The following is a 26,033-nucleotide window of genomic DNA, read 5'->3' as shown; positions in this document are numbered from 1 at the left end:
CTGAGCTCAGTGTTAAGCCTGGCAAGATGGCGCCTCCATGTCTGGTCACCTCCTCTGCTGAGCTCAGTGTTAAGCCTGGCAAGATGGCGCCTCCTTGTCTGGTCACCTTCTCTGCTGAGCTCAGTGTTAAGCCTGGCAAGATGGCGCCTCCTTGTCTGGTCACCTTCTCTGCTGAGCTCAGTGTTAAGCCTGGCAAGATGGCGCCTCCTTGTCTGGTCACCTTCTCTGCTGAGCTCAGTGTTAAGCCTGGCAAGATGGCGCCTCCTTGTCTGGTCACCTTCTCTGCTGAGCTCAGTGTTAAGCCTGGCAAGATGTCGCTGCAGTGGATAGCAGCTGTTTTACAGGCTCCTGACCAATTCTGCTATTTATTTATTTTTACGCTGATCTTAACTTTTATAATATCTCCTGCATTATTTCTTAAAGGAAAGCAACTACTGAGCATCAGAACAGAGATCACTAACCTCAAGCTGGATGAAGATTTATTTAATGAGTCAGCAGCTTTGGACTTTCTGCTTTCCCCCGGAACAGGCCCTAATCCCCGGGCCTGTTTACTCCGGACAAGGCCCTAATCCCCGGGCCTGTTTACTCCGGACAAGGCCCTAATCCCCGGGCCTGTCTACTAAGGACAAGGCCTTAATCCCCGGGCCTGTTTACTCCGGACAAGGCCCTAATCCCCAGGCCTGTTTACTCCGGACCAGGCCCTAATCCCCGGGCCTGTTTACTCCGGACAAGGCCCTAATCCCCGGGCCTGTTTACTCCGGACAAGGCCCTAATCCCCGGGCCTGTTTACTAAGGACAAGGCCCTAATCCCCGGGCCCGTTTACTCCGGACAAGGCCCTAATCCCCGGGCCTGTTTACTCCGGACAAGGCCCTAATCCCCGGGCCCGTTTACTCCGGACAAGGCCCTAATCCCCGGGCCTGTTTACTCCGGACAAGGCCCTAATCCCCGGGCCCGTTTACTCCGGACAAGGCCCTAATCCCCGGGCCTGCTTACTCCGGACCAGGCCCTAATCCCCGGGCCTGCTTACTCCGGACCAGGCCCTAATCCCCGGGCCTGCTTAATCCGGACCAGGCCCTAATCCCCGGGCCTGCTTACTCCGGACCAGCCCCTAATCCCCGGGCCTGCTTACTCCAGACCGCGAACGTACTGTCACTAGAGACCAAACTGGAAGAGCTCCGTTCGAGACTATCCTGTCAACGGGACCTGAAGAACTGTTATATTCTGATTCGTAGAGTCGTGGCTGAACAAGGACATAGATAATATACATCTCCCTGGTTTTTCCATGCATCGTCGGGACCGGACGGCAGCCTCGGGTAAGACGAAGGGGGGAGGGGTGTGTCGCTTTGTTAACAGCTGGAGCTCGATCTCTAAGGAAGTCTTACTTTTTAACTGACTGAGTTTACCACAGTCACCGGCTTCATTTAATAAGTGTATTCAGACCTTGTCCACACTTTGTTACGTTACAGCCTTATTCTAATATGGATTAAATAAAAACTAATTAACAATCTACACATAATACCCCATAATGACAAAGCGAAAACAGTTTTTTAGAAATGTTTGCACATTTATTAAATATAACAAATACATTATTTACATAAGTATTCAGACCCTTTGCTTATAGTCTTGAAATTGAGCTCAGGTGCATCCTGTTTCCGTTGGTCATCCTTGATGTTTCTACAACTTGGAGTCCACCTGGGGTAAATTCAATTGATTGGACATGTTTTGGGAAGGCACACACCTGTTTATATAAGGTCCCACAGTTGACAGTGCATGTCAGAGCAAAAACCAAGCCATGAGGTCGAAGGAATTGTCCGTCGAGCTGCGAGATAGGATTGTGTCGAGGCACAGATCTGGGGAAGGGTACCAACACATTTCAACAGCATTGAAGGTCATCAAGAACACCGTGACCTCCATCATTCTTCTGCCTGGCTGGCCAAACTGAGTAATCGGGGGAGAAGGGCCTTGGTCAGGGAGGTGACCAAGACCCCAATGATTACTCTGACAGAGCTCCAGAGTTCCTCTGTGGAGATGGGAGAACCTTCCAGAAGGACAACGATCTCTGCAGCACCCTAACAATCAGACCTTTATGGTAGTGGCCAGACAGAAGCCACTCCTCAGTAAAAGGCACATTACAGCCCGCTTGGAGTTTGCCAAAAGGCACCTAAAGACTCTCAGACCATGAGAAACAAGATTATCTGGTCTGATGAAAACAAGATTGAACTCTTTGGCCTGAATGCCAAGCATCACATCTAGAGGAAACCAGGGACAGCTCATTACCTGGAAAATACCATCCCAATGGTGAAGCATGGCAGCTGCAGGGACTGGGAGAATAGTCAGGTTCCAGGGAAAGATAAACGGAGCAAAGTACAAAGAGATCCTTGATGAAAACCTGCTCCAGAGCGCTAAGGACTCAGACTGGGGCGAAGGTTCACCTTCCAACAGGACAACGGCACACAACCAAGACAACGCAGGAGTGGCTTCGTGACAAGTTTCTGAATGTCCTTGAGTGGCCCAGCCAGAGCCCGGACTTGAGCCTTATCAAACATCTCTGGAGACCTGAAAATAGCTGTGCAGCGACGCTCCCCATCCAACCTGACAGAGCTTGAGAGAATCTGCAGAGAGGAATGGGAGAACATCCCCAAATACAGGTGTGCCAAGCTTGTAGCGTCATACCCAAGAAGACTTGAGGCTGTAATCGCTACCAAAGGTGCTTCAACCAAGAAATTAGTAAAGGGTCAATTTTTGTTTTAATAAGTTTGCAAAAAAAACTATTTAATCTATTTTAGAACAAGGCTGTAGCGTAACAAAATGTCAAAGTGAAGGGGTCTGAATACTTTAAGAATGCACTGTTTGTGATAATTATTTTTAATTGGGCTCATCACTTAGCCAAGGTCCCTAAACTGAACACCTTTCCTTTGCAACTCGATCCCGGGCCATCCCCAGGTGTTGAAGGTAGGCAACAATACATCCGCCATGCTAACCTTCAACGCTACACACGACTCCAACACCATCATTAAGTTTGCTGACAACACGACTGTGGTAGGCCTGATCACCAACAACGATGAGACAGCCTATAGGGAGAAGGTCAGAAACCTGGCCGTGAGGTGTCAGGACAACAACCTCTCCCTCAACGTCTGCAAGACAAAGGAGATAATCGTGGACTACAGAAAACGGAGGGCAGAGTACACCCCCATCTAAATCGACAGGGCTGTAAGGGGAGTTCCTCTGCGTCCACATCACTAAGTAATTAACATGGTCCACACACACCAACACAGTTGTGAAGAAGACACGACAACACCTCTTACCCCTCAGGAGGTTGAAAAGATTTTTTCAAAGTTCTACTGCTGCACCATCGAGAGCATCTTAACCGGCTGCATCACCGCTTGGTATGGCAACCGTTTGGCATCCGACCGCAAGGCGCTACAGAGGGCAGTGCCTACAATACATTACTGGGGCCGAGCTCCCTGCCATCCAGGACCTTTATACCAGGCGGTGTCGGAGGAAAGCCCTAAAAATTGTCAGAATCCAGCCACTCAAGTCATACTGTTCTCTTTGCTACCAAACGGCAACGATTTTACAAAGTCTGGAACCAACGGGGTCCTGTTGAACAGCTTCTACCCTCGAGCCATAGGACTGCTAAATAACAGAGCATGATGTAAGTGGTAACGATAATAGCATAATTATTGTTTCTCATAGCCAGCCATGCAGAGTCATGGCACAAAGTAGGGTATTTACTGTGCGTTGATTGACAACTGAACATCAAGTGTTGAGTAGTTTCACTGAATGAAGTCGATCTCCTATAGCCCTTTCCCTAAATCATTCAGCCTGGTTCTGTCCACGGTATCACTTCTGGACAAGTAAACCAAATGATTTCTTAGGTGTCCTAACATGTCGGGACTTGCCCCAGACAGTCTCGTCAGTCCGTGAGAGCGCCGTTCATTTGGCTCTGTAATTCGCATAGGCTACTTAGGTAGGCTTTGTGGTGATTTATCTACAGATCAGTTGTGAGGATGGTTAATCATCACTGCAGGAACAGGTAGACTCTCATTCTGGTCCCACTATAATAAGTTATTATAGTTTTTAGGGAATCGACTAAATATGTTGAATAGTAGAAAGAGGAGGAAGGGAAGCTCTACTAAGGGACACAATAGTAAATGTTGGTAGATAGAAGGTGCTCTTTGGTAAAAAGGGGTGAATTGGTCATCAGAAAGAAAAGAGGACCAATGCACTATTCATATAATTAATTAAAATGCCTTTATTTGTATGGAATGTTCAATAGGAACAAACTTTTCGTCCGTGCTGCCGAAATAAGTCGGATTTTTTACAACTTTTTCTATTCAACAAGCCATACAAATAAAGTCATTTTAATTATATGATGAGTGCCTTGGTCCTTCCTTTTTAAATATGTTGACTATTTATTAATTTGCCCAAGTGTATCTTAAGACATGAACAGAATGCATCAGTGATTTGTATTTTCTGCAACTTTCTGAAGAGACAACGAGAATTCCCGTCTGCATGTCTACCATTTTGTTTAGCCGTTAGCAATGATGCTAATGAAAACAGTCTTGGGGAAAGCCTTTGAGTCTACCAAAAGACTCATTTAAATGCTAACTACAAAAGTAGCCTTTGCTTACCTGTGTTACGTTTTCTAACTAAACTAAATGGCACTCAAACAGACGGGGGAACTAACATTTTTAAATTTACACCAAAGAGTCACTTAAAGACTCATGGGGGTGTCCACTGAAAGTTGCCTAGCAACAACAACTGGGACCTAAAAGACACCTATCATGAGCGCCCACCAAATTTGCCAAGGAAGAGGCAAACCAAAGAAAACCCCCACACCAAACAAACCAAAATGTCCCGCAAAACAAAAACAGGGAAATCAGATTGTCTTTCTAGAAATCAAATGGGGACTAAAGGTGTTGACTCTCCACATCTATCCAGACAACTAAAGGTGTTGACTCTCCACATCTATCCAGACAACTAAAGGTGTTGACTCTCCACATCTATCCAGACAACTAAAGGTGTTGACTCTCCACATCTATCCAGACAACTAAAGGTGTTGACCCTACACATCTATCCAGACAACTAAAGGTGTTGACTCTCCACATCTATCCAGACAACTAAAGGTGTTGACTCTCCACATCTATCCAGACAACAGGAGCACTGGGCCAGACACTCTTAAATAGAACCTGGACCAGCTCAGGTGAAACACCTTCCAACTAACGAGAAGGAAACCAGCACAGGTGTAAGACAAACTCACTAAAGAGATGACACCAATCGGTGATGTCCTACGTGCTAACGAGCTGTACGTGTTAAAGTCCGAACCTCAAAAGATAAATGGAAAAACCAAAGCCTGTCACACTTTCCCCCTTCAGGCAACAAATATATCCTATATTTTGTTGGACAAGTTTCCTCACCACCAACAAAACAACTATCATTGCACAACATAATCAACTTAAATGCCTTGCTACTTAAATGTGTCGGCATTCTCCAATGTAAACATAGTGTTTACTGGCTGTCAACATTTTAAATCTAACTTTCCACCAATCTTATAACCCCTTCAAGTTGGATGTCAGTGACAAACTCCACCACAATTGGGCAGAATGACATCATGATTATTTTCATCAATCCAGTGGGTATTTGGTTAAAGCTGTAATATATAACTTTTTGGGAGACCTGGCCAAATTCACATTGACAGATCTATAACACATATTTCTATCTCATTGAGAGCAAGTCTAAGAAGAGGTAGATCTGTTCTGTGTGTCCTATTTCTATGCTTCCTGTTCTTAAGTTTCATTTTTGCATCTTTTACCTTCGGTTTTTCTACACCAGCTTCAAACAGCTGGTTTACATTTACATTTACATTTAAGTCATTTAGCAGACGCTCTTATCCAGAGCGACTTACAAATTGTTTATAGCCAATCATTCATTACTCGTTGTGTATTTATTCCTTGTGTTATTATTTTTCTATTTTTCTCTCTGCATTGTGGGTAAGGATCTGTAAGTCTACACCTGTTGTTTACCAAGCATGTGATAAATAACATTTGATATGATTTCACTTGATCACACATGAGCATGGCCTGCCATGACCAGTGGTGTAAAGTACTTAAGGAAAAATACTTTAAAGTACTACTTAAGTAGGTTTTTGGGGGTATCTGTACTTTACTTTACTATTTAAATATACTTTACTATTTACTTTTCCTTCACTACATTCCTGAATAAAATAATGTACTTTTTACTCCATACATTTTCTCTGACACCCAAAATTACTTATTACATTTTGACAGGGAAATGGTAGAATTTACACACTTATCAACAGAACATCCCTGGTCATCCCTACTGCCTCTGATCTGGCGGACTCACTAAAAAACGTTCTTTATTTGTAAATTATGTCTGAGCGTTGGAGTGTGCCCCTGGCTATCCGTCAATATAATATTTTGTTTTTTTAAATAATGCCGTCTGGTTTGCTTAATATGGTTTATACTTTTACTTCTTGATACTTAAGTACATTTTATTAATTTAATTTACTTTTGATACTTAAGTATATTTAAAACCAAATACTACTCAAGTAGTATTTTACTGGGTGACTTTCACTTTTACTTGATTCATTTTCTATTAATGTAACTTTGGTTTTACTGAAGTATGAAAATGGAGTACTTTTCCCACCACAGGCCATGACATCCTATCTGACAGAGCAGCCGAGCCACAAGCAGGTCACAGGCACATTGACAGGGAGTTTATCAGCTCTGCTCTGCAGTCACATTCCTCTATTACGTGAGCTGGCGTCACGTGACCCGATGCTCTGAGATGGAAACTCATTTTGACCTCCATTATTTCAACACCATGTCAGTGGAGAGAGCCTGTGAAACCAGACTGCTACTCGACAGACAGACAGAGAGAGAGAAGGGGTGAATGAGTGGGAGAGGACAGGAGAGTAGACTCACAGCTGTGTTTTTCCAGGACTCCGCAGAGGGCTGTGGTAGCTATCGACTGAAGGAGGTGAAGGAAATGAACAGGACCACGTGACACCTCCGTCTGAGCGCTGACAGTATTGTGGCGGGTGTTTAGACTGGCAACACTGCTGGGTCTGGTTCATGTGAAGGACTTTGACAACTATTTATGTGTTAGCAACGGAGAGAGAGAACTAGCTCATCCCTGGAGTGGACAAAGTCTTTCACTCATTTCCTGTGAAAGTCAAAGTAGCCTCAAGGCTCAAACTAATCGTTTGTAGACCTCCATTCCATTTTTGCAAAGGAAGTTGGGAATGTACAGTGACCAAGTTTAAGGCTATGTGAGGAATGAATAGGGGCGAGAGCTAGGTGTCAAGTAAGGATGGATACGACTTAAACACCTTAAGTCGTATCCATCATTACTTGACACCTAGCTCTCGCCCCTATTCATTGTGTCTCTTATTTTATTTAAAAAAATGTTGACATTTTTTTTACCCCTTTTGCTTCCCAATTTCGTGGGAAATTTCCAATTGTTAGTTACAGTCTTGTCTCATCGCCGCAAGGTCGAGAGCCGTGTGTCCTCTGAAACACGACCCTGCCAATCTGCATTTTACCCAGAAGCCAGCCGCACCAATGTGTCGGAGGAAACACAGTACACCTGGCGACCTTGTCAGCGTGCACTGCTCCCGGCCCGTCACAGGAGTCGCTAGTGCGCGATGGGACAAGGACATCCCTGCCAGGCCAAACCCTCCCCTTACCCGGACGACGCTGGGCCAATTGTGTGCCGCCTCTTGGGTCTCCCGGTCACGGCCGGCTGCGACAGAGCCTGGACTCGAACCCAGAATCTCTAGTGGTACAGCTAGGTGTGGGTATCTCTGTAATATTTCATAGCAGGAAATGATTGTTTTTCTAAATTGTCCTTTTTTTTTCATCTAGATCCAAACGTTTGGGTTGGAGGCACCATGCAAAACAGTGGAAGATCTCACAAGTGGGATTGTCATGGCCCAGGCCCTACAGAAAATGTAAGTGTAAATATATATATATATATATTTTTTTTTTTTTACTTTTTAACTGCTGGAAATGAGTTTTGTGAAACCATCAAGCCAACCGTTGTGGCCGGGCGTGGTGGCCGGGCGTGGTGGCCGGGCGTGGTGGCCGGGCGCGGTGGCCGGGTGCGGTGGCCAGGCGTGGTGGCCAGGTGTTGCTGTGTCTTTCTCCTGTATGTGACCACTTACCTTTCTCTTCTCCAGAGACATTGTGTATTTCACTGACAACTGGATCAGTAGGATCAAGCCTGAGGTGGGAGATAACTGGCGACTAAAGGTATGATGATGATGATGATGATGATGGTTTTAATACACTGTCTTTATGTGTTGCTGCCATCTGCTCTAAAGCCCTTGTCATTGCCACAGTCCCAATGTCACGTCTTTCCTCCTCCTCCTCCTCCTCCTCCTCCTCCTCCTCCTCCTCCTCCTCCTCCTCCTCCTCCTCTCAGATCAGTAATCTGAAGAAGGTGTTGAAAGGCATACTGGACTACAACCAGGAGGTCCTTCAACAGCAGATCAATGACTTCACCCTGCCAGACATCAACCTGATAGGAGAACACTCAGACGCTGCAGAGCTGGGCAGGATGCTACAACTCATACTGGGCTGTGCTGTCAACTGTGAGCAGAAACAAGGTCTGTCTGTCTGTCTGTCTGCTCAGCATGGGCTAGGCTGTCTGTCTGTCTGTGTCTCTGTCTGTGTCTCTGTCTCTGTCTGTGTCTCTGTCTCTGTCTCTGTCTGTGTCTGTCCTGTCTGTCTGCTCAGCATGGGCTAGTCTGTCTCTGTCTGTCTGTCTGTCTGCTCAGCATGGGCTAGGCTGTCTGTCTGTCTGTCTGTCTGCTCAGCATGGGCTAGGCTGTCTGTCTGTCTGTCTGTCTGCTCAGCATGGGCTAGGCTGTCTGTCTGCTCAGCATGGGCTAGGCTGTCTGTCTGTCTGTCTGTCTGCTCAGCATGGGCTAGGCTGTCTCTATAGGCTGTCTCTGTTGTGTCTCTGTAGGCTGTCTCTGTTGTGTCTCTGTTGTGTCTCTGTAGACTGTTTCTGTTGTGTCTCTGTAGACTGTCTCTGTTGTGTCTCTGTAGGCTGTCTCTGTTGTGTCTCTGTTGTGTCTCTATAGGCTGTCTCTGTTGTGTCTCTGTAGGCTGTCTCTGTTGTGTCTCTATAGGCTGTCTCTGTTGTGTCTCTGTAGGCTGTCTCTGTTGTGTCTCTGTAGGCTGTCTCTGTTGTGTCTCTGTTGTGTCTCTGTTGTGTCTCTGTTGTGTCTCTGTTGTGTCTCTGTTGTGTCTCTGTTGTGTCTCTGTTGTGTCTCTATAGGCTGTCTCTGTTGTGTCTCTGTTGTGTCTCTGTTGTGTCTCTGTTGTGTCTCTGTTGTGTCTCTGTTGTGTCTCTGTTGTGTCTCTGTTGTGTCTCTGTAGGCTGTCTCTGTTGTGTCTCTGTTGTGTCTCTGTTGTGTCTCTGTTGTGTCTCTATAGGCTGTCTCTGTTGTGTCTCTATAGGCTGTCTCTGTTGTGTCTCTGTTGTGTCTCTGTTGTGTCTCTGTAGGCTGTCTCTGTTGTGTCTCTGTTGTGTCTCTGTAGGCTGTCTCTGTTGTGTCTCTGTTGTGTCTCTGTTGTGTCTCTGTTGTGTCTCTGTAGGCTGTCTCTGTTATGTCTCTGTTGTGTCTCTGTTGTGTCTCTGTTGTGTCTCTGTAGGCTGTCTCTGTTGTGTCTCTGTTGTGTCTCTGTTGTGTCTCTGTTGTGTCTCTGTTGTGTCTCTATAGGCTGTCTCTGTTGTGTCTCTATAGGCTGTCTCTGTTGTGTCTCTGTTGTGTCTCTGTTGTGTCTCTGTTGTGTCTCTGTTGTGTCTCTGTAGGCTGTCTCTGTTGTGTCTCTGTTGTGTCTCTGTTGTGTCTCTGTTGTGTCTCTGTAGGCTGTCTCTGTTGTGTCTCTGTAGGCTGTCTCTGTTGTGTCTCTGTTGTGTCTCTGTAGGCTGTCTCTGTTGTGTCTCTGTTGTGTCTCTGTAGGCTGTCTCTGTTGTGTCTCTGTAGGCTGTCTCTGTTGTGTCTCTGTTGTGTCTCTGTTGTGTCTCTGTTGTGTCTCTGTTGTGTCTCTGTTGTGTCTCTATAGGCTGTCTCTGTTGTGTCTCTATAGGCTGTCTCTGTTGTGTCTCTGTAGGCTGTCTCTGTTGTGTCTCTGTTGTGTCTCTGTAGGCTGTCTCTGTTGTGTCTCTGTTGTGTCTCTGTTGTGTCTCTATAGGCTGTCTCTGTTGTGTCTCTGTAGGCTGTCTCTGTTGTGTCTCTGTTGTGTCTCTGTAGGCTGTCTCTGTTGTGTCTCTGTTGTGTCTCTGTAGGCTGTCTCTGTTGTGTCTCTGTAGGCTGTCTCTGTAGGCTGTCTCTGTTGTGTCTCTGTTGTGTCTCTGTTGTGTCTCTGTTGTGTCTCTGTTGTGTCTCTGTAGGCTGTCTCTGTTGTGTCTCTGTAGGCTGTCTCTGTTGTGTCTCTGTAGGCTGTCTCTGTTGTGTCTCTATAGGCTGTCTCTGTTGTGTCTCTGTAGGCTGTCTCTGTTGTGTCTCTGTAGGCTGTCTCTGTTGTGTCTCTGTAGGCTGTCTCTGTTGTGTCTCTGTAGGCTGTCTCTGTTGTGTCTCTATAGGCTGTCTCTGTTGTGTCTCTGAAGAAGCGCTCAAGATTGTTACTATTGGTTGTTATTGTGCACGGACTGGTCCTCGAGCCTGGACTGTGCACGGCCCGGTCCTCGAGCCTGGACTGTGCACGGCCTGGTCCTCGAGCCTGGACGGGGCACGGCCCGGTCCTCGAGCCTGGACGGGGCACGGACTGGTCCTCGAGCCTGGACGGGGCACGGACTGGTCCTCGAGCCTGGACGGGGCACGGACTGGTCCTCGAGCCTGGACGGGGCACGGACTGGTCCTCGAGCCTGGACGGGGCACGGCCCGGTCCTCGAGCCTGGGCGGGGCACGGACTGGTCCTCGAGCCTGGACGGGGCACGGACTGGTCCTCGAGCCTGGACGGGGCACGGACTGGTCCTCGAGCCTGGACGGGGCACGGACCGGTCCTCGAGCCTGGACGGGGCACGGACAGGTCCTCGAGCCTGGACGGGGCACGGACTGGTCCTCGAGCCTGGACGGGGCACGGACTGGTCCTCGAGCCTGGACGGGGCACGGACTGGTCCTCGAGCCTGGACGGGGCACGGACTGGTCCTCGAGCCTGGACGGGGCACGGACTGGTCCTCGAGCCTGGACGGGGCACGGACCGGTCCTCGAGCCTGGACTGTGCACGGCCCGGTCCTCGAGCCTGGACTGTGCACGGCCCGGTCCTCGAGTCTGTACGGGGCACGGCCCGGTCCTCGAGCCTGGACGGGGCACGGCCCGGTCCTCGAGTCTGTACGGGGCACGGCCCGGTCCTCGAGCCTGGACGGGGCACGGCCCGGTCCTCGAGCCTGGACGGGGCACGGCCCGGTCCTCGAGCCTGGACGGGGCACGGCCCGGTCCTCGAGCCTGGACGGGGCACGGCCCGGTCCTCGAGCCTGGACGGGGCACGGCCCGGTCCTCGAGCCTGGACGGGGCACGGCCCGGTCCTCGAGCCTGGACGGGGCACGGCCCGGTCCTCGAGCCTGGACGGGGCACGGCCCGGTCCTCGAGCCTGGACGGGGCACGGCCCGGTCCTCGAGCCTGGACGGGGCACGGCCCGGTCCTCGAGCCTGTACGGGGCACGGCCCGGTCCTCGAGCCTGTACGGGGCACGGCCCGGTCCTCGAGTCTGTACGGGGCACGGCCCGGTCCTCGAGCCTGGACGGGGCACGGCCCGGTCCTCGAGCCTGGACGGGGCACGGCCCGGTCCTCGAGTCTGTACGGGGCACGGCCCGGTCCTCGAGTCTGTACGGGGCACGGCCCGGTCCTCGAGTCTGTACGGGGCACGGCCCGGTCCTCGAGTCTGTACGGGGCACGGCCCGGTCCTCGAGTCTGTACGGGGCACGGCCCGGTCCTCGAGTCTGTACGGGGCACGGCCCGGTCCTCGAGTCTGGACGGGGCACGGCCCGGTCCTCGAGCCTGGACGGGGCACGGCCCGGTCCTCGAGTCTAAACCCGGTGTGTTCAACTCTTTCACTACGAGGTCCGGAGCTGGTTTTCTGTTCTACTTTGATAATTAATTGCACCCACCTGGCGTCCCAGGTCTAAATCAGTCCCTGATTAGAGGGAGACAATGAAATAAATGTGGTGGAACTGACTTGGGGGTCCAGAGTTGAGGTTAGAAGGGTCTAGACTGTATCGAGAGTTCAGTTGAGGATGTTGTTTTAAGATGAGAGGCTTCCAGTTTATCTGTAACATTCCTCTCACGGCTTCGTCACGCTCCGTTGTTGTCGTGGTGTATCTGAGCTTCTTAGACTAAACATGTAGTCATTCCCTCTGTCTGTCTCTCTCTCTGCCCTTCTAGAAAACATCCAGACCATAATGATGCTGGAGGAATCTGTTCAACATGTTGTCATGACAGCCATTCAAGAGGTAGGCCTTTTGTAAACATTTGAAAGGATTTTAGTGCTTTACTCGAGATGCATTTCCTGCATCCTCATATGACACGTACTACGCTGTGTGTTGTAACTGATGACGTCACGCTGTGTAGGGTCTCCATGTGTTGTAACTGATGACGTCACACTGTGTGTTGTAACTGATGACGTCACACTGTGTAGGGTCTCCATGTGTTGTAACTGATGACGTCACACTGTGTGTTGTCTCCATGTTTTGTAGCTGATGAGCAAAGAGTGTCCAGTTATTGGAGGAAATGAATTGTACGCTGACATCGATAGACAGGTGAGACGTTCCAGACAATGTTCGTATCTTAATACAGCTGCTAGAGAAAGTATGTGAACCCTTTGGAAAAATGGTCATCAAATTTGATCTCATCTTCACAGTCTGCTTAAACTAATAACACACAAGGTATTGTATTTTTCTTGTTTATATTGAATATGTCATTTAAACATTCACAGTGTAGGTTGGGAAAAGTATGTGAACCCCCCCCCCCCCCCCCCCCCCCCCTAGGCTTAATGACTTCTCCAAAAGCTAACCTGGAGTCCAATCAAAGAGACGAGATTGGAGATGTTGGATAGAGATGCCTTGCCCTATAAAAAAAACTCACAAAATTTTGAGTTTGCTATTCACAAGAAGTATTGCCTGATGTGAACCATGCCTCGAAAAAAATAGATCTCAGAAGACCTAAGATTAAGAATTGTTGACTTGAATACAGTTGGAAAGGTTTACAAAAGTATCTCTAAAAGCCTTGATGTTCTTCAGTCCACGGTAAGACAAATTGTCTATAAATGGAGAAAGTTCATCACTGTTGTTACTCTCCCTGAGTGGCCGTCCTGCAAAGATGACTGCAAGAGCACAGCGCAGAATGCTCAATGAGGTTAAAAAGAATCCTAGAGTGTCAGCTAAAGACTTACAGAAATCTCTGGAACATGCTAACACCTCTGTTGACGAGTCTACGATACGTAAAACACTAAACAAGAATGGTGTTCATGGGAGGACACCACGGAAGAAGCCACTGCTGTCCAAAAAAAACATTGCTGCACGTCAGAAGTTTGCAAAAGAGCACCTGGATGTTCCACAGCGCTACTGGCAAAATATTCTGTGGACAGATTAAACTACAGTTGAGTTGTTTGGACGGACCACACAAACACACAGCACTATGAGTGGAGAAAAAAGGCACAACACACCAACATCAAAACCTCATCCCAACTGTAAAGTATGGTGGAGGGAGCATCATGGTTTGGGGCTGCTTTGCTGCCTCAGGCCCTGGACAGCTCGCTATCATCGACGGAAAAATGAATTCCCAAGTTTATCAAGACATTTTGCAGGAGAATGTAAGGCTATCTGTCCGCCAATGGAAGCTCAACAGAAGTTGGGTGATGCAACAGGACAACGACCCAAAACACAGAAGTAAATCAACGACAGAAGGGCTTCAACAGAAGTAAATACTTCTGGAGTCGCCCAGTCAGAGTCCTGACCTCCACCTGATTGAGATGCTGTGGCATGACCTCGAGCGGTTCACACCAGACATCCCAAGAATATTGCTGAACTGAAACAGTTTTGTAAAGAGGAATGGTCCAAAATTCCTCGTGACCCTTGTGCAGGTCTGATCCTCAACTACAGAAAACGTTTGGTTGAGGTTATTGCTGCCAAAGGAGGGTCAACCAGTTATTAAATCCAAGGGTTCACATACTTTTCCCACCATGCACTGTGATTGTTTACACGATGTGTTCAATAAAGACATGAAGACGTATAACTGTTTGTGTGTTATTAGTTTAAGCAGACTGTTTGTCTATTGTTGTGACCTAGATGAAGATCAGATAAAATTTTAGGACCAATTTATGTAGAAATCCAGGTAATTACAAAGGGTTCACATACGTTTTCTTGCCACTGTACAATAAACATGATTTTAGTGTATCAGCATTTATTTTGTAGTTAATTCTGACGTATTAGTTCTCTTTCCAGCTGAAGAAGACGGTGGAGGATCTGAATGACGCTCTAGTCACCAAGGAGGAGATCGCACAGAGATGTCACGAGCTGGACATGCAGGTTGGCCTCGAGTTTTGGTTTAATTGCTTTATGTGAACAGGTGCTCGGACTCTGACTGGTTAGTGACGGCTACAGGTCTGGGGTCATAGTTCACCATGGTTTTGAACGTTTGTTTTAGGACGGATGCCCGACTGAACATTCTACTCAATATTTTGTCATTGAGCACTAATTTTAAGATTTCTTCAAAAGTGCATTAATGTCTTTTGAAATACAATGACATTTCCAAAGGAGGCAAATAGTTAGCAGGAAAACCTTTTTGTCATCATTTTAATGTCGCCAGATTGACTTTAGATGCAGTATAACGCTAGCTAGCTAGCTAAGATTGAGGGGAGAATGAATGCACTAACTGTAAGTCGCTATGTATAAGAGCGTCTGCTAAATGACTGAAATATAAAACATTTGTGAAGTGAGTTTGTTCCTGCCATCACGTTGTTGAGAAGGCCACGTAAAAGCACATTGCCCAGTTTACACTGTAAACTGGTTGTTTTGTGTGATTGCTTTTTGAAATGTGTTCATGAAAAAAAGTTTTCCTGTGTTTTATGTTTTAAGAAAAGTATATATATATATGGTGGTGTTGTAAAGACTGAACTAAATGGTAGATGGTTTGTTTACAGTATGATATTAGCCTCTTGTTTAAAGTTGACTGTATTGACGTGTTTCCCCCCCTCCACCAGGTGGCAGCGCTACAGGAGGAGAGGGGTAGTCTCCTGGCTGAGAACCAGATCCTCATGGAGCGTCTCAACCAGTCTGACTCCATAGAAGACCTGAACAGCCCTGTAGGACGCAGACACCTGCAGCTACAGACACAGCTAGAACAGCTCCAGGAGGAGACCTTCAGGTAACACCCTTAAGGTGGGGAGGGATGACCTTGACCGGCAGGGAGGGGGGTGGGGAGGGATGACCGGCAGGGAGGGGGGTGGAGGAGGGATGACAGGGAGGGGGGGTGGGGAGGGATGACAGGCAGGGAGGGGGGGGTGGGGAGGGCTTGGCAGGGAGGGGGGGGTGGGGAGGGCTTGGCAGGGAGGGGGGTGTGGAGGGATGACAGGCAGGGAGGGGGGTGGGGAGGGGTGACAGGCAGGGAGGGGGGTGGGGAGGGGTGACAGGCAGGGAGGGGGGTGGAGAGGGATGACAGGCAGGGAGGGGGGGGTGGGGGAGGGCTTGGCAGGGAGGGGGGGGTGGGGAGGGCTTGGCAGGGAGGGGGGTGTGGAGGGATGACAGGCAGGGAGGGGGGGTGGGGAGGGGTGACAGGCAGGGAGGGGGGTGGGGAGGGGTGACAGGCAGGGAGGGGGGTGGGGAGGGGTGACAGGCAGGGAGGGGGGTGGGGAGGGGTGACAGGCAGGGAGGGGGGTGGGGAGGGATGACAGGCAGGGAGGGGGGTGGAGAGGGATGACAGGCAGGGAGGGGGGTGGGGAGGAAGGACCGGCAAAGAGGTAGTGGCCTAGCTGGTTCTCAGCCCCACCTTAAGAGCACAATGAACGACAATGAACATGTTGTGGATATGTGATGGTGTAGGGATGTTACATGATGTACTGTTTTAAAACAGTGAACTAAGATTTTTTTTATCTGTTGTTTTATATGTAATGTGGATGATTTGGTGAGTTTGGACCCCAGGAAGAATAGCTGCTGCCTTGGCAGGAACTAATGGGGATCCATAATAAACCCCAGGAAGAATAGCTGCTGCCTTGGCAGGAACTAATGGGGATCCATAATAAACCCCAGGAAGAGTAGCTGCTGCCTTGGCTAATGGGGATCCATAATAAACCCCAGGAAGAGTAGCTGCTGCCTTGGCAGGAACTAATGGGGATCCATAATAAACCCCAGGAAGAGTAGCTGCTGCCTTGGTAGGAATTAATGGGGATCCATAATAAACCCCAGGAAGAGTAGCTGCTGCCTTGGCGGGAATTAATGGGGATCCATAATAAACCCCAGGAAGAGTAGCTGCTGCCTTGGCGGGAACTAATGGGGATCCATAATAAACCCCAGGAAGAGTAGCTGCTGCCTTGGCAGGAACTAATGGGGATCCATAATAAACCCCAGGAAGAGTAGCTGCTGCCTTGGCAGGAACTAATGGGGATCCATAATAAACCCCAGGAAGAGTAGCTGCTGCCTTGGCAGGAACTAATGGGGATCCATAATAAACCCCAGGAAGAGTAGCTGCTGCCTTGGCAGGAACTAATGGGGATCCATAATAAACCCCAGGAAGAGTAGCTGCTGCCTTGGCAGGAACTAATGGGGATCCATAATAAACCCCAGGAAGAGTAGCTGCTGCCTTGGCAGGTACTAATGGGGATCCATAATAAACCCCAGGAAGAGTAGCTGCTGCCTTGGCTAATGGGGATCCATAATAAACCCCAGGAAGAGTAGCTGCTGCCTTGGCAGGAACTAATGGGGATCCATAATAAACCCCAGGAAGAGTAGCTGCTGCCTTGGTAGGAATTAATGGGGATCCATAATAAACCCCAGGAAGAGTAGCTGCTGCCTTGGCGGGAACTAATGGGGATCCATAATAAACCCCAGGAAGAGTAGCTGCTGCCTTGACAGGAACTAATGGGGATCCATAATAAACCCCAGGAAGAGTAGCTACTGCCTTGGCTAATGGGGATCCATAATAAACCCCAGGAAGAGTAGCTGCTGCCTTGGCTAATGGGGATCCATAATAAACCCCAGGAAGAGTAGCTGCTGCCTTGGCTAATGGGGATCCATAATAAACCCCAGGAAGAGTAGCTGCTGCCTTGGCAGGAACTAATGGGGATCCATAATAAACCCCAGGAAGAGTAGCTGCTGCCTTGGTAGGAATTAATGGGGATCCATAATAAACCCCAGGAAGAGTAGCTGCTGCCTTGGCGGGAACTAATGGGGATCCATAATAAACCCCAGGAAGAGTAGCTGCTGCCTTGTTAGGAATTAATGGGTATCCACAATAAACCCCAGGAAGAGTAGCTGCTGCCTTGGCAGGAATTAATGGGGATCCATAATAAACCCCAGGAAGAGTAGCTGCTGCCTTGGCAGGAATTAATGGGTATCCACAATAAACCCCAGGAAGAGTAGCTGCTGCCTTGGCAGGAATTAATGGGGATCCATAATAAACCCCAGGAAGAGTAGCTGCTGCCTTGGCAGGAATTAATGGGGATCCATAATAAACCCCAGGAAGAGTAGCTGCTGCCTTGTTAGGAATTAATGGGGATCCATAATAAACCCCAGGAAGAGTAGCTGCTGCCTTGGCAGGAATTAATGGGTATCCACAATAAACCCCAGGAAGAGTAGCTGCTGCCTTGGCAGGAATTAATGGGGATCCATAATAAACCCCAGGAAGAGTAGCTGCTGCCTTGGCAGGAACTAATGGGGATCCATAATAAACCCCAGGAAGAGTAGCTGCTGCCTTGGTAGGAATTAATGGGGATCCATAATAAACCCCAGGAAGAGTAGCTGCTGCCTTGGCTAATGGGGATCCATAATAAACCCCAGGAAGAGTAGCTGCTGCCTTGGCTAATGGGGATCCATAATAAACCCCAGGAAGAGTAGCTGCTGCCTTGGCAGGAACTAATGGGGATCCATAATAAACCCCAGGAAGAGTAGCTGCTGCCTTGGTAGGAATTAATGGGGATCCATAATAAACCCCAGGAAGAGTAGCTGCTGCCTTGGCGGGAACTAATGGGGATCCATAATAAACCCCAGGAAGAGTAGCTGCTGCCTTGACAGGAACTAATGGGGATCCATAATAAACCCCAGGAAGTGTAGCTGCTGCCTTGGCTAATGGGGATCCATAATAAACCCCAGGAAGAGTAGCTGCTGCCTTGGCTAATGGGGATCCATAATAAACCCCAGGAAGAGTAGCTGCTGCCTTGGTAGGAATTAATGGGGATCCATAATAAACCCCAGGAAGAGTAGCTGCTGCCTTGGCAGGAATTAATGGGTATCCACAATAAACCCCAGGAAGAGTAGCTGCTGCCTTGGCAGGAATTAATGGGGATCCATAATAAACCCCAGGAAGAGTAGCTGCTGCCTTGGCAGGAACTAATGGGGATCCATAATAAACCCCAGGAAGAGTAGCTGCTGCCTTGGTAGGAATTAATGGGGATCCATAATAAACCCCAGGAAGAGTAGCTGCTGCCTTGACAGGAACTAATGGGGATCCATAATAAACCCCAGGAAGAGTATCTGCTGCCTTGGCAGGAACTAATGGGATCCATAATAAACCCCAGGAAGAGTAGCTGCTGCCTTGACAGGAACTAATGGGGATCCATAATAAACCCCAGGAAGAGTACCTGCTGCCTTGGCAGGAATTAATGGGGATCCATAATAAACCCCAGGAAGAGTAGCTGCTGCCTTGGCAGGAACTAATGGGGATCCATAATAAACCCCAGGAAGAGTAGCTGCTGCCTTGGCAGGAACTAATGGGGATCCATAATAAACCCCAGGAAGAGTAGCTGCTGCCTTGGTAGGAACTACTGGGGATCCATAATAAACCCCACGAAGAGTAGCTGCTGCCTTGGTAGGAACTACTGGGGATCCATAATAAACCCCAGGAAGAGTAGCTGCTGCCTTGGCGGGAACTAATGGGGATCCATAATAAACCCCAGGAAGAGTAGCTGCTGCCTTGGCTAATGGGGATCCATAATAAACCCCAGGAAGAGTAGCCGCTGCGTTGGTTAATGGGGATCCATAATAAACCCCAGGAAGAGTAGCTGCTGCCTTGGCTAATTGGGGTCCATAATAAACCCCAGGAAGAGTAGCTGCTGCCTTGGCAACATCTAATGGGGATCCATAATAAACCCCAGGAAGAGTAGCTGCTGCCTTGGCAACAGCTAATGGTATTCCATAATAAACTCCAGGAAGAGTAGCTGCTGCCTTGGCAGGAACTAATGGGGATCCATAATAAACCCCAAGAAGAGAAGCTGCTGCCTTGGCAACAGCTAATGGGGATCCATAATAAACCCCAGGAAGAGTAGCTGCTGCCTTGGCAGGAACTAATGGGGATCCATAATAAACCCCAGGAAGAGTAGCTGCTGCCTTGACAGGAACTAATGGGGATCCATAATAAACCCCAGGAAGAGTAGCCGCTGCCTTGGCAGGAACTAATGGGATTCATAATAAACCCCAGGAAGAGTAGCTGCTGCCTTGGCAGGAACTAATGGTGATCCATAATAAACCCCAGGAAGAGTAGCCGCTGCCTTGGCAGGAACTAATGGGATCCATAATAAACCCCAGGAAGAGTAGCCGCTGCCTTGGCATGAACTAATGGGGATCCATAATAAACCCCAGGAAGAGTAGCTGCTGCCTTGGCAGGAACTAATGGGGATCGATAATAAACCCCAGGAAGAGTAGCCGCTGCCTTGGCAGGAACTAATGGGATCCATAATAAACCCCAGGAAGAGTAGCTTCTGCCTTGGCAGGAACTAATGGGGATCGATAATAAACCCCAGGAAGAGTAGCCGCTGCCTTGGCAGGTACTAATGGGGATCCATAATAAACCCCAGGAAGAGTAGCCGCTACCTTGGCAGGTACTAATGGGGATCCATAATAAATACAAATGAGCTTCTCATTCAGTTCCTAGGTCACTTCTCTGCAGTTCAGATTGACTACAAGGCAGTTTCACGCTCATCGCATGGCTCTTTCGGCTTATTACAGTTCTACAGAATCCCTGTGTGTGTAAGTATACAGTACCGGTCTAAAGTTTGGACACAGCTACTCATTCCAGGGTTTTTCTTTATTTTGACTATTTCCTACATTGTACAATAATAGTGACGACAATTAACCTATGAAATAACACATATGGAATCATGTTGTAACCAAAAAAGTATTAAACAAATCAGAAGTTAGTGTGGGTTTTCAGTGACAAACCACTTTTTCAGCCTCCTGCGGTTGAAGAGGTGCTGTTGCGCCTTCTTCACCATACTGTCTGTGTGCGTGGACCATTTCAGTTTGTCCGTGATGTGTACGCAGAGGATCTTAAAACTTTCCACCTTCTCCACTGCCGTCCCGTCGATGTGGATAGGGGGGTGCTCCCTCTGCTGTTTCCTGAAGTCCACGATCATCTCTTTCGTTTTGCTGACATTGAGTGAGAGGTTATTTTCCTGACACCACACTCCGAGTGCACTCACATTATCCTTGTAGGCTGTCTCGTCGTTGTTGGTAATCAAGCCTACCAATGTTGTCATCTGCAAACTTGATGATTGAGTTGAAGATGTGCTTGGCCACACAGTCGTGGGTGAACAGGGAGTACAGGAGGGGGCTGAGAATGCACCCTTGTGGGGCCCCTGTGTTGAGAATCAACGGAGTGGAGATGTTGTTTCCTACCTTAATAACCACCTGGGGATGAAGGTAGTCCAGGACCCAGTAAGTCCAGGACCCAGTTTCACAGGGCGGGGTCGAGACCCAGGGCCTGAAGCTTAATGATGAGCTTGGAGGGTACTATGGTGTTGAAGGCTGAGCTGTAGTCAATGAACAGCATTCTGACGTTGGTATTCCTCTTGTCCAGATGGGATAAGGCAGTGTGCAGTGTGATAGCGATTGCGTCGTCAGTGGACTATTGGGTGGTAAACAAATTGAAGTGGGTCTAGGGTGTCAGGTAGGGTGGAGGTGATATGATCCTTGACTAGTCTCTCAAAGCACTTCATGATGACTTAAGTGAGTGCAATGGGGCGATAGTCATTTAGTTCAGTTACATTCTTTGCATTCTTGGGAACAGCAACAATGGTGGCCATCTTGAAGCATGTGGGGACAACAGACTGGGATAAGGAGAGATTGAATATTTCCGTAAACACACCAGCCAGCTGGTCTGCACATGCTCTGAGGACGCGGCTAGGGATGCCGTCTGGGCCAGCAGCCTTGCAAGGGTTAACACGTTTAAATGTTTTACTCACGTCGGCCACGGAGAATGAGAGTCCACAGTCGTTGGTAGCGGGCCGCGTCGGTGGCACTGTATTGTCCTCAAAGCGAGCAAAGAAGTTGTTTAATTTGTCTGGGAGCAAGACGTTGATGTCCGTGACGGGGCTGATTTTCTTTTTGTAGTCCGTGATTGACTGTAGACCCTGCCACATAGGTCTCGTGTCTGAGCCGTTGAATTGCGACTCCACTTTGTCTCTATACTGACGCTTTGCCTGTTTATCTTACTGAGGGAATAACTACACTGTTTGTATTCGGCCATATTCCCAGTCGCATTGCTATGATTAAATGCGGTGGTACAGGCTTTCAGTTTTGCTCGAATGCTGCCATCAATCCTTGGTTTCTGGTTAGGGAAGGTTAGGTTAGGGAAGGTTAGGGAAGGTTAGGGAAGGTTAGGTTAGGGAAGGTTAGGGAAGGTTAGGTTAGGGAAGGTTAGGGAAGGTTAGGGAAGGTTTTCATTGTCACATACGACATCTGCTATACACTTCCTCATAAACCTCGCTCACCAAGTCCGTGTATACGTCAATGGTGTTGTCTGAGGCTGCCCGGGAACATATCACAGTCCGCGTGATCGACGCAATCTTGAAGCGTGGAATCCGATTGGTCAGACCAGCGTTGGATAGACATAAGCACGGGCGCTTCCTGTTTTTAGATTCTGCCTGTAGGAGGGGAGCAACAAGATGGAGTCATGGTCATATTTATAGTTTATAATTCATAGTTCTTCCCGGTTGTATGTAATAAGACTTAAGGTTTTCTGGGCTAACAAGAAATGATACATAAAAAACAAAATACTGCACAGTTTCCTAAGGTCTAGAAGCGAAGCTGCCATCTCTATCGGCGCCATCTCGCTCACAATCAAAATATATTTTATATTTGAGATTCTTCAAAGGAGCCACCCTTTGTCTTGATGACAACTTTGCACACTCTTGGCATTCTCTCAACCAGCTTCTTGAGGTATTCACCTGGAATGCATTTCCATTCATTGGTGTGCCTTGTTTTAAAGTTAATATGTGGAATTCCTTTCCTTAATGCGTTTCAGCCAATCAGTTGTGTTGTGACAAGGTAGGGGTGGTATACCGAAGATAGCCCTATTTGGTAAAATACCAAGTCCATATTATGGCAAGAGCAGCTCAAATAAGCAAAGAGAAATGACAATCCATCATTACTTTAAGACATGAAGGTCAGTCAATACGGAACATTTCAAGAACTTTCAAAGTGTCTTCAAGCGCAGTCGCCAAAAACCATCAAGCGCTATGATGAAACTGGCTGTCATGAGGACCGCCACAGGATAGGAAGACCCAGAGTTAACTCTGCTGCAGAGGATAAGTTCATTAGCGTTTAACTGCACCTCAGTTTGCAGCCCAAATAAATGCTTCACAGAGTTCAAGTAACAGATACATATCAACATTGGGCTCCCACAGCAGGCACTGTCACTCTGTTGAGCTGGGACTACCAGCCCCTCCACCCTGCCCCCAACCCACCTGTGGTGGTCTCAGCCCTCTCGCTGCCCCTGTTCCACTGGAGGTAAAAACATATCACCCACAGGCCCTCACTCTGCCTGGCGGCCAGGGGTCTGGGTCACCCTCACCCACAGGCCCTCACTCTGCCTGGCAGCCAGGGGTCTAGGTCACCCTCACCCACAGGCCCTCACTCTGCCTGGCAGCCAGGGGTCTAGGTCACCCTCACCCACAGGCCCTCACTCTGCCTGGCGGCCAGGGGTCTGTGTCACCCTCACCCACAGGCCCTCACTCTGCCTGGCGGCCAGGGGTCTAGGTCACCCTCACCCACAGAACCTCACTCTGCCTGGCAGCCAGGGGTCTAGGTCACCCTCACCCACAGGACCTCACTCTGCCTGGCAGCCAGGGGTCTAGGTCACCCTCACCCACAGGCCCTCACTCTGCCTGGCAGCCAGGGGTCTAGGTCACCCTCACCCACAGGCCCTCACTCTGCCTGGCGGCCAGGGGTCTGTGTCACCCTCACCCACAGGCCCTCACTCTGCCTGGCGGCCAGGGGTCTAGGTCACCCTCACCCACAGAACCTCACTCTGCCTGGCAGCCAGGGGTCTAGGTCACCCTCACCCACAGGACCTCACTCTGCCTGGCAGCCAGGGGTCTGTGTCACCCTCACCCACAGGACCTCTCTGCCGGCAGCCAGGGGTCTAGGTCACCTTCACCCACAGGACCTCACTCTGCCTGGCGGCCAGGGGTCTGTGTCACCCTCACCCACAGGCCCTCACTCTGCCTGGCGGCCAGGGGTCTAGGTCACCCTCACCCACAGGCCCTCACTCTGCCTGGCAGCCAGGGGTCTAGGTCACCCTCACCCACAGGACCTCACTCTGCCTGGCAGCCAGGGGTCTGGGTCACCCTCACCCACAGGACCTCACTCTGCCAGGGGTCTGGGTCACCCACACCCACAGGACCTCACTCTGCCTGGCGGCCAGGGGTCTAGGTCACCCTCACCCACAGGAGCTCACTCTGCCTAGGGTCTGGGTCACCCTCACCCAGCTGATTCAAATGATCAAAGTTTGATGATGATGAGTTGGGTTATTTGAATTAGCTGTGTTGTGAAAGGGGCATAGACCAAAACGTGCACTCATATGGGTCCCCAGGACCGGGTTTGGGTTTGGGTTTAGGCGCTCATCCATAGTAGACCACTCTCCTTCTGGGGCGGCAGACCGCTCCCCTTCTGGGGCGGCGGACCGCTCCCCTTCTGGGGCGGCGGACCGCTCCCCGTCTGGGGCGGCGGACCGCTCCCCTTCTGGGGCGGGAGACCGCTCCCCGTCTGGGGCGGGAGACCGCTCTCCGTCTGGGGCGGGAGACCGCTCTCCGTCTGGGGCGGGAGACCGCTCCCCGTCTGGGGCGGGAGACCGCTCTCCGTCTGGGGCGGGAGACCGCTCTCCGTCTGGGGCGGGAGACCGCTCTCCGTCTGGGGCGGGAGACCGCTCTCCGTCTGGGGCGGTAGACCGCTCTCCTTCTGGGGCGGTAGACCGCTCTCCTTCTGGGGCGGTAGACCGCTCTCCTTCTGGGGCGGTAGACCGCTCTCCTTCTGGGGCGGTAGACCGCTCTCCTTCTGGGGCGGTAGACCGCTCTCCCTTCTGGGGCGGTAGACCGCTCTCTTTTGAGGCACAGTGAGTGACCTGTGAGTTTGTGTATGTGTCGTCATCGTGTGTGTGGTGTCAGTTTGGACTGAGGTGTACGTTTCTCTCTCTGGGGTGTCTGCAGGCTGGAGGCAGCGAAGGATGACTATCGTATCCGCTGTGAGGAGTTGGATAAGGAGTTAACGGAGCTGAGAGGACAGAATGAAGAGCTCACCTCCCTGGCTGACGAGGCCCAGTCACTGAAGGACGAGATGGACGTACTCAGGTAGGAACTACACCCTAACCCTACACCCTAACCCCTAACCCTGGCTGATGAAGCCCAGTCACTGAAGGACGAGATGGGCGTACTCAGGTAGGAACTACACCCTAAACCCTAACCCCTAACCCTGGCTAGTGAAGCCCAGTCACTGAAGGACGAGATGGGCGTACTCAGGTAGGAACTACACCCTAACCCCTACACCCTACACCCTAACCCCTACCCCGATGAAGCCCAGTCACTGAAGGACGAGATGGACGTACTCAGGTAGGAACTACACCCTAACCCTACACCCTACACCCTAACCCCTACACCCTAACCCCTAACCCTGGCTGATGAAGCCCAGCCACTGAAGAACGAGATGGACGTACTCAGGTAGGAACTACACCCTAAATCCTACACCCTAACCCCTACACCCTAACCCCTAACCCTAACCCCTACCCCGATGAAGCCCAGTCACTGAAGGACGAGATGGACGTACTCAGGTAGGAACTACACCCTAACCCCTACACCCTAACCCCTACACCCTAACCCCTAACCCTAACCCCTACCCCGATGAAGCCCAGTCACTGAAGGACGAGATGGACGTACTCAGGTTAGGAACTACACCCTAACCCCTACACCCTAACCCCTACACCCTAACCCCTAACCCTGGCTGATGAAGCCCAGTCACTGAAGAACGAGATGGACGTACTCAGCACAGGCAGACTCACACGCATCTCTCTTTCATGGTCGGGGTCAATTCAAATTGGAATTTCAGTTTAATTTCTGAGTTGACCCGACCATGGTAGCATGTAGTGGTCCACTAGTTGGCAGCCCACTGGCAACGCTACAACGTTTTGTATAGACACTACCCTAAGCTTGTGTACGTGTCCCACAGACACTCGTCGGACAAGGTGTCCAAGCTGGAGGTCCTGGTGGAGTCGTATAAGAAGAAGCTGGAGGACCTGGGAGATCTGAGGAGACAGGTGAAGCTACTGGAGGAGAAGAACACCATGTACATGCAGAACACTGTCAGTCTGGAGGAAGACGTACGCAAGGCCAACACCACGAGAGGACAGCTGGAGTCCTACAAGAGACAGGTGTGGATCGAGACTGAACACCACGACAAACACACACACAGAGAGAGACAGTTTAACAGACTGTCCTCGTTGTCCCCAGGTGGTAGAGCTGCAGAACAGGCTGTTTAACACACTGTCCTCGTTGTCCCCAGGTGGTAGAGCTGCAGAACAGGCT

At 49.7% G+C, this 26,033-nt stretch overlaps 1 protein-coding gene across 1 annotated transcript in view; it reads left to right on the top strand.

The window, feature by feature from the left end:
* hook3 (hook microtubule-tethering protein 3) overlaps positions 1 to 26,033 on the top strand; it is a 74,398-nt gene that overhangs the window by 19,662 nt on the left and 28,703 nt on the right. Inside the window, exons 2-10 of the mRNA XM_055944249.1 lie at positions 7,891 to 7,976; positions 8,205 to 8,277; positions 8,450 to 8,633; positions 12,419 to 12,486; positions 12,730 to 12,792; positions 14,476 to 14,559; positions 15,234 to 15,397; positions 24,666 to 24,806; positions 25,678 to 25,879. Of these exons, the coding sequence (XP_055800224.1) occupies positions 7,891 to 7,976; positions 8,205 to 8,277; positions 8,450 to 8,633; positions 12,419 to 12,486; positions 12,730 to 12,792; positions 14,476 to 14,559; positions 15,234 to 15,397; positions 24,666 to 24,806; positions 25,678 to 25,879 (1,065 nt within the window). The remainder of the gene's footprint in view (positions 1 to 7,890; positions 7,977 to 8,204; positions 8,278 to 8,449; positions 8,634 to 12,418; positions 12,487 to 12,729; positions 12,793 to 14,475; positions 14,560 to 15,233; positions 15,398 to 24,665; positions 24,807 to 25,677; positions 25,880 to 26,033) is intronic.

The sequence above is a fragment of the Salvelinus fontinalis genome, chromosome 2 (genome assembly GCF_029448725.1).
Source record: "Salvelinus fontinalis isolate EN_2023a chromosome 2, ASM2944872v1, whole genome shotgun sequence".
Classification (NCBI taxonomy): Eukaryota; Metazoa; Chordata; class Actinopteri; order Salmoniformes; family Salmonidae; genus Salvelinus; species Salvelinus fontinalis.
This window is presented reverse-complemented; position numbering and strand designations above follow the sequence as displayed.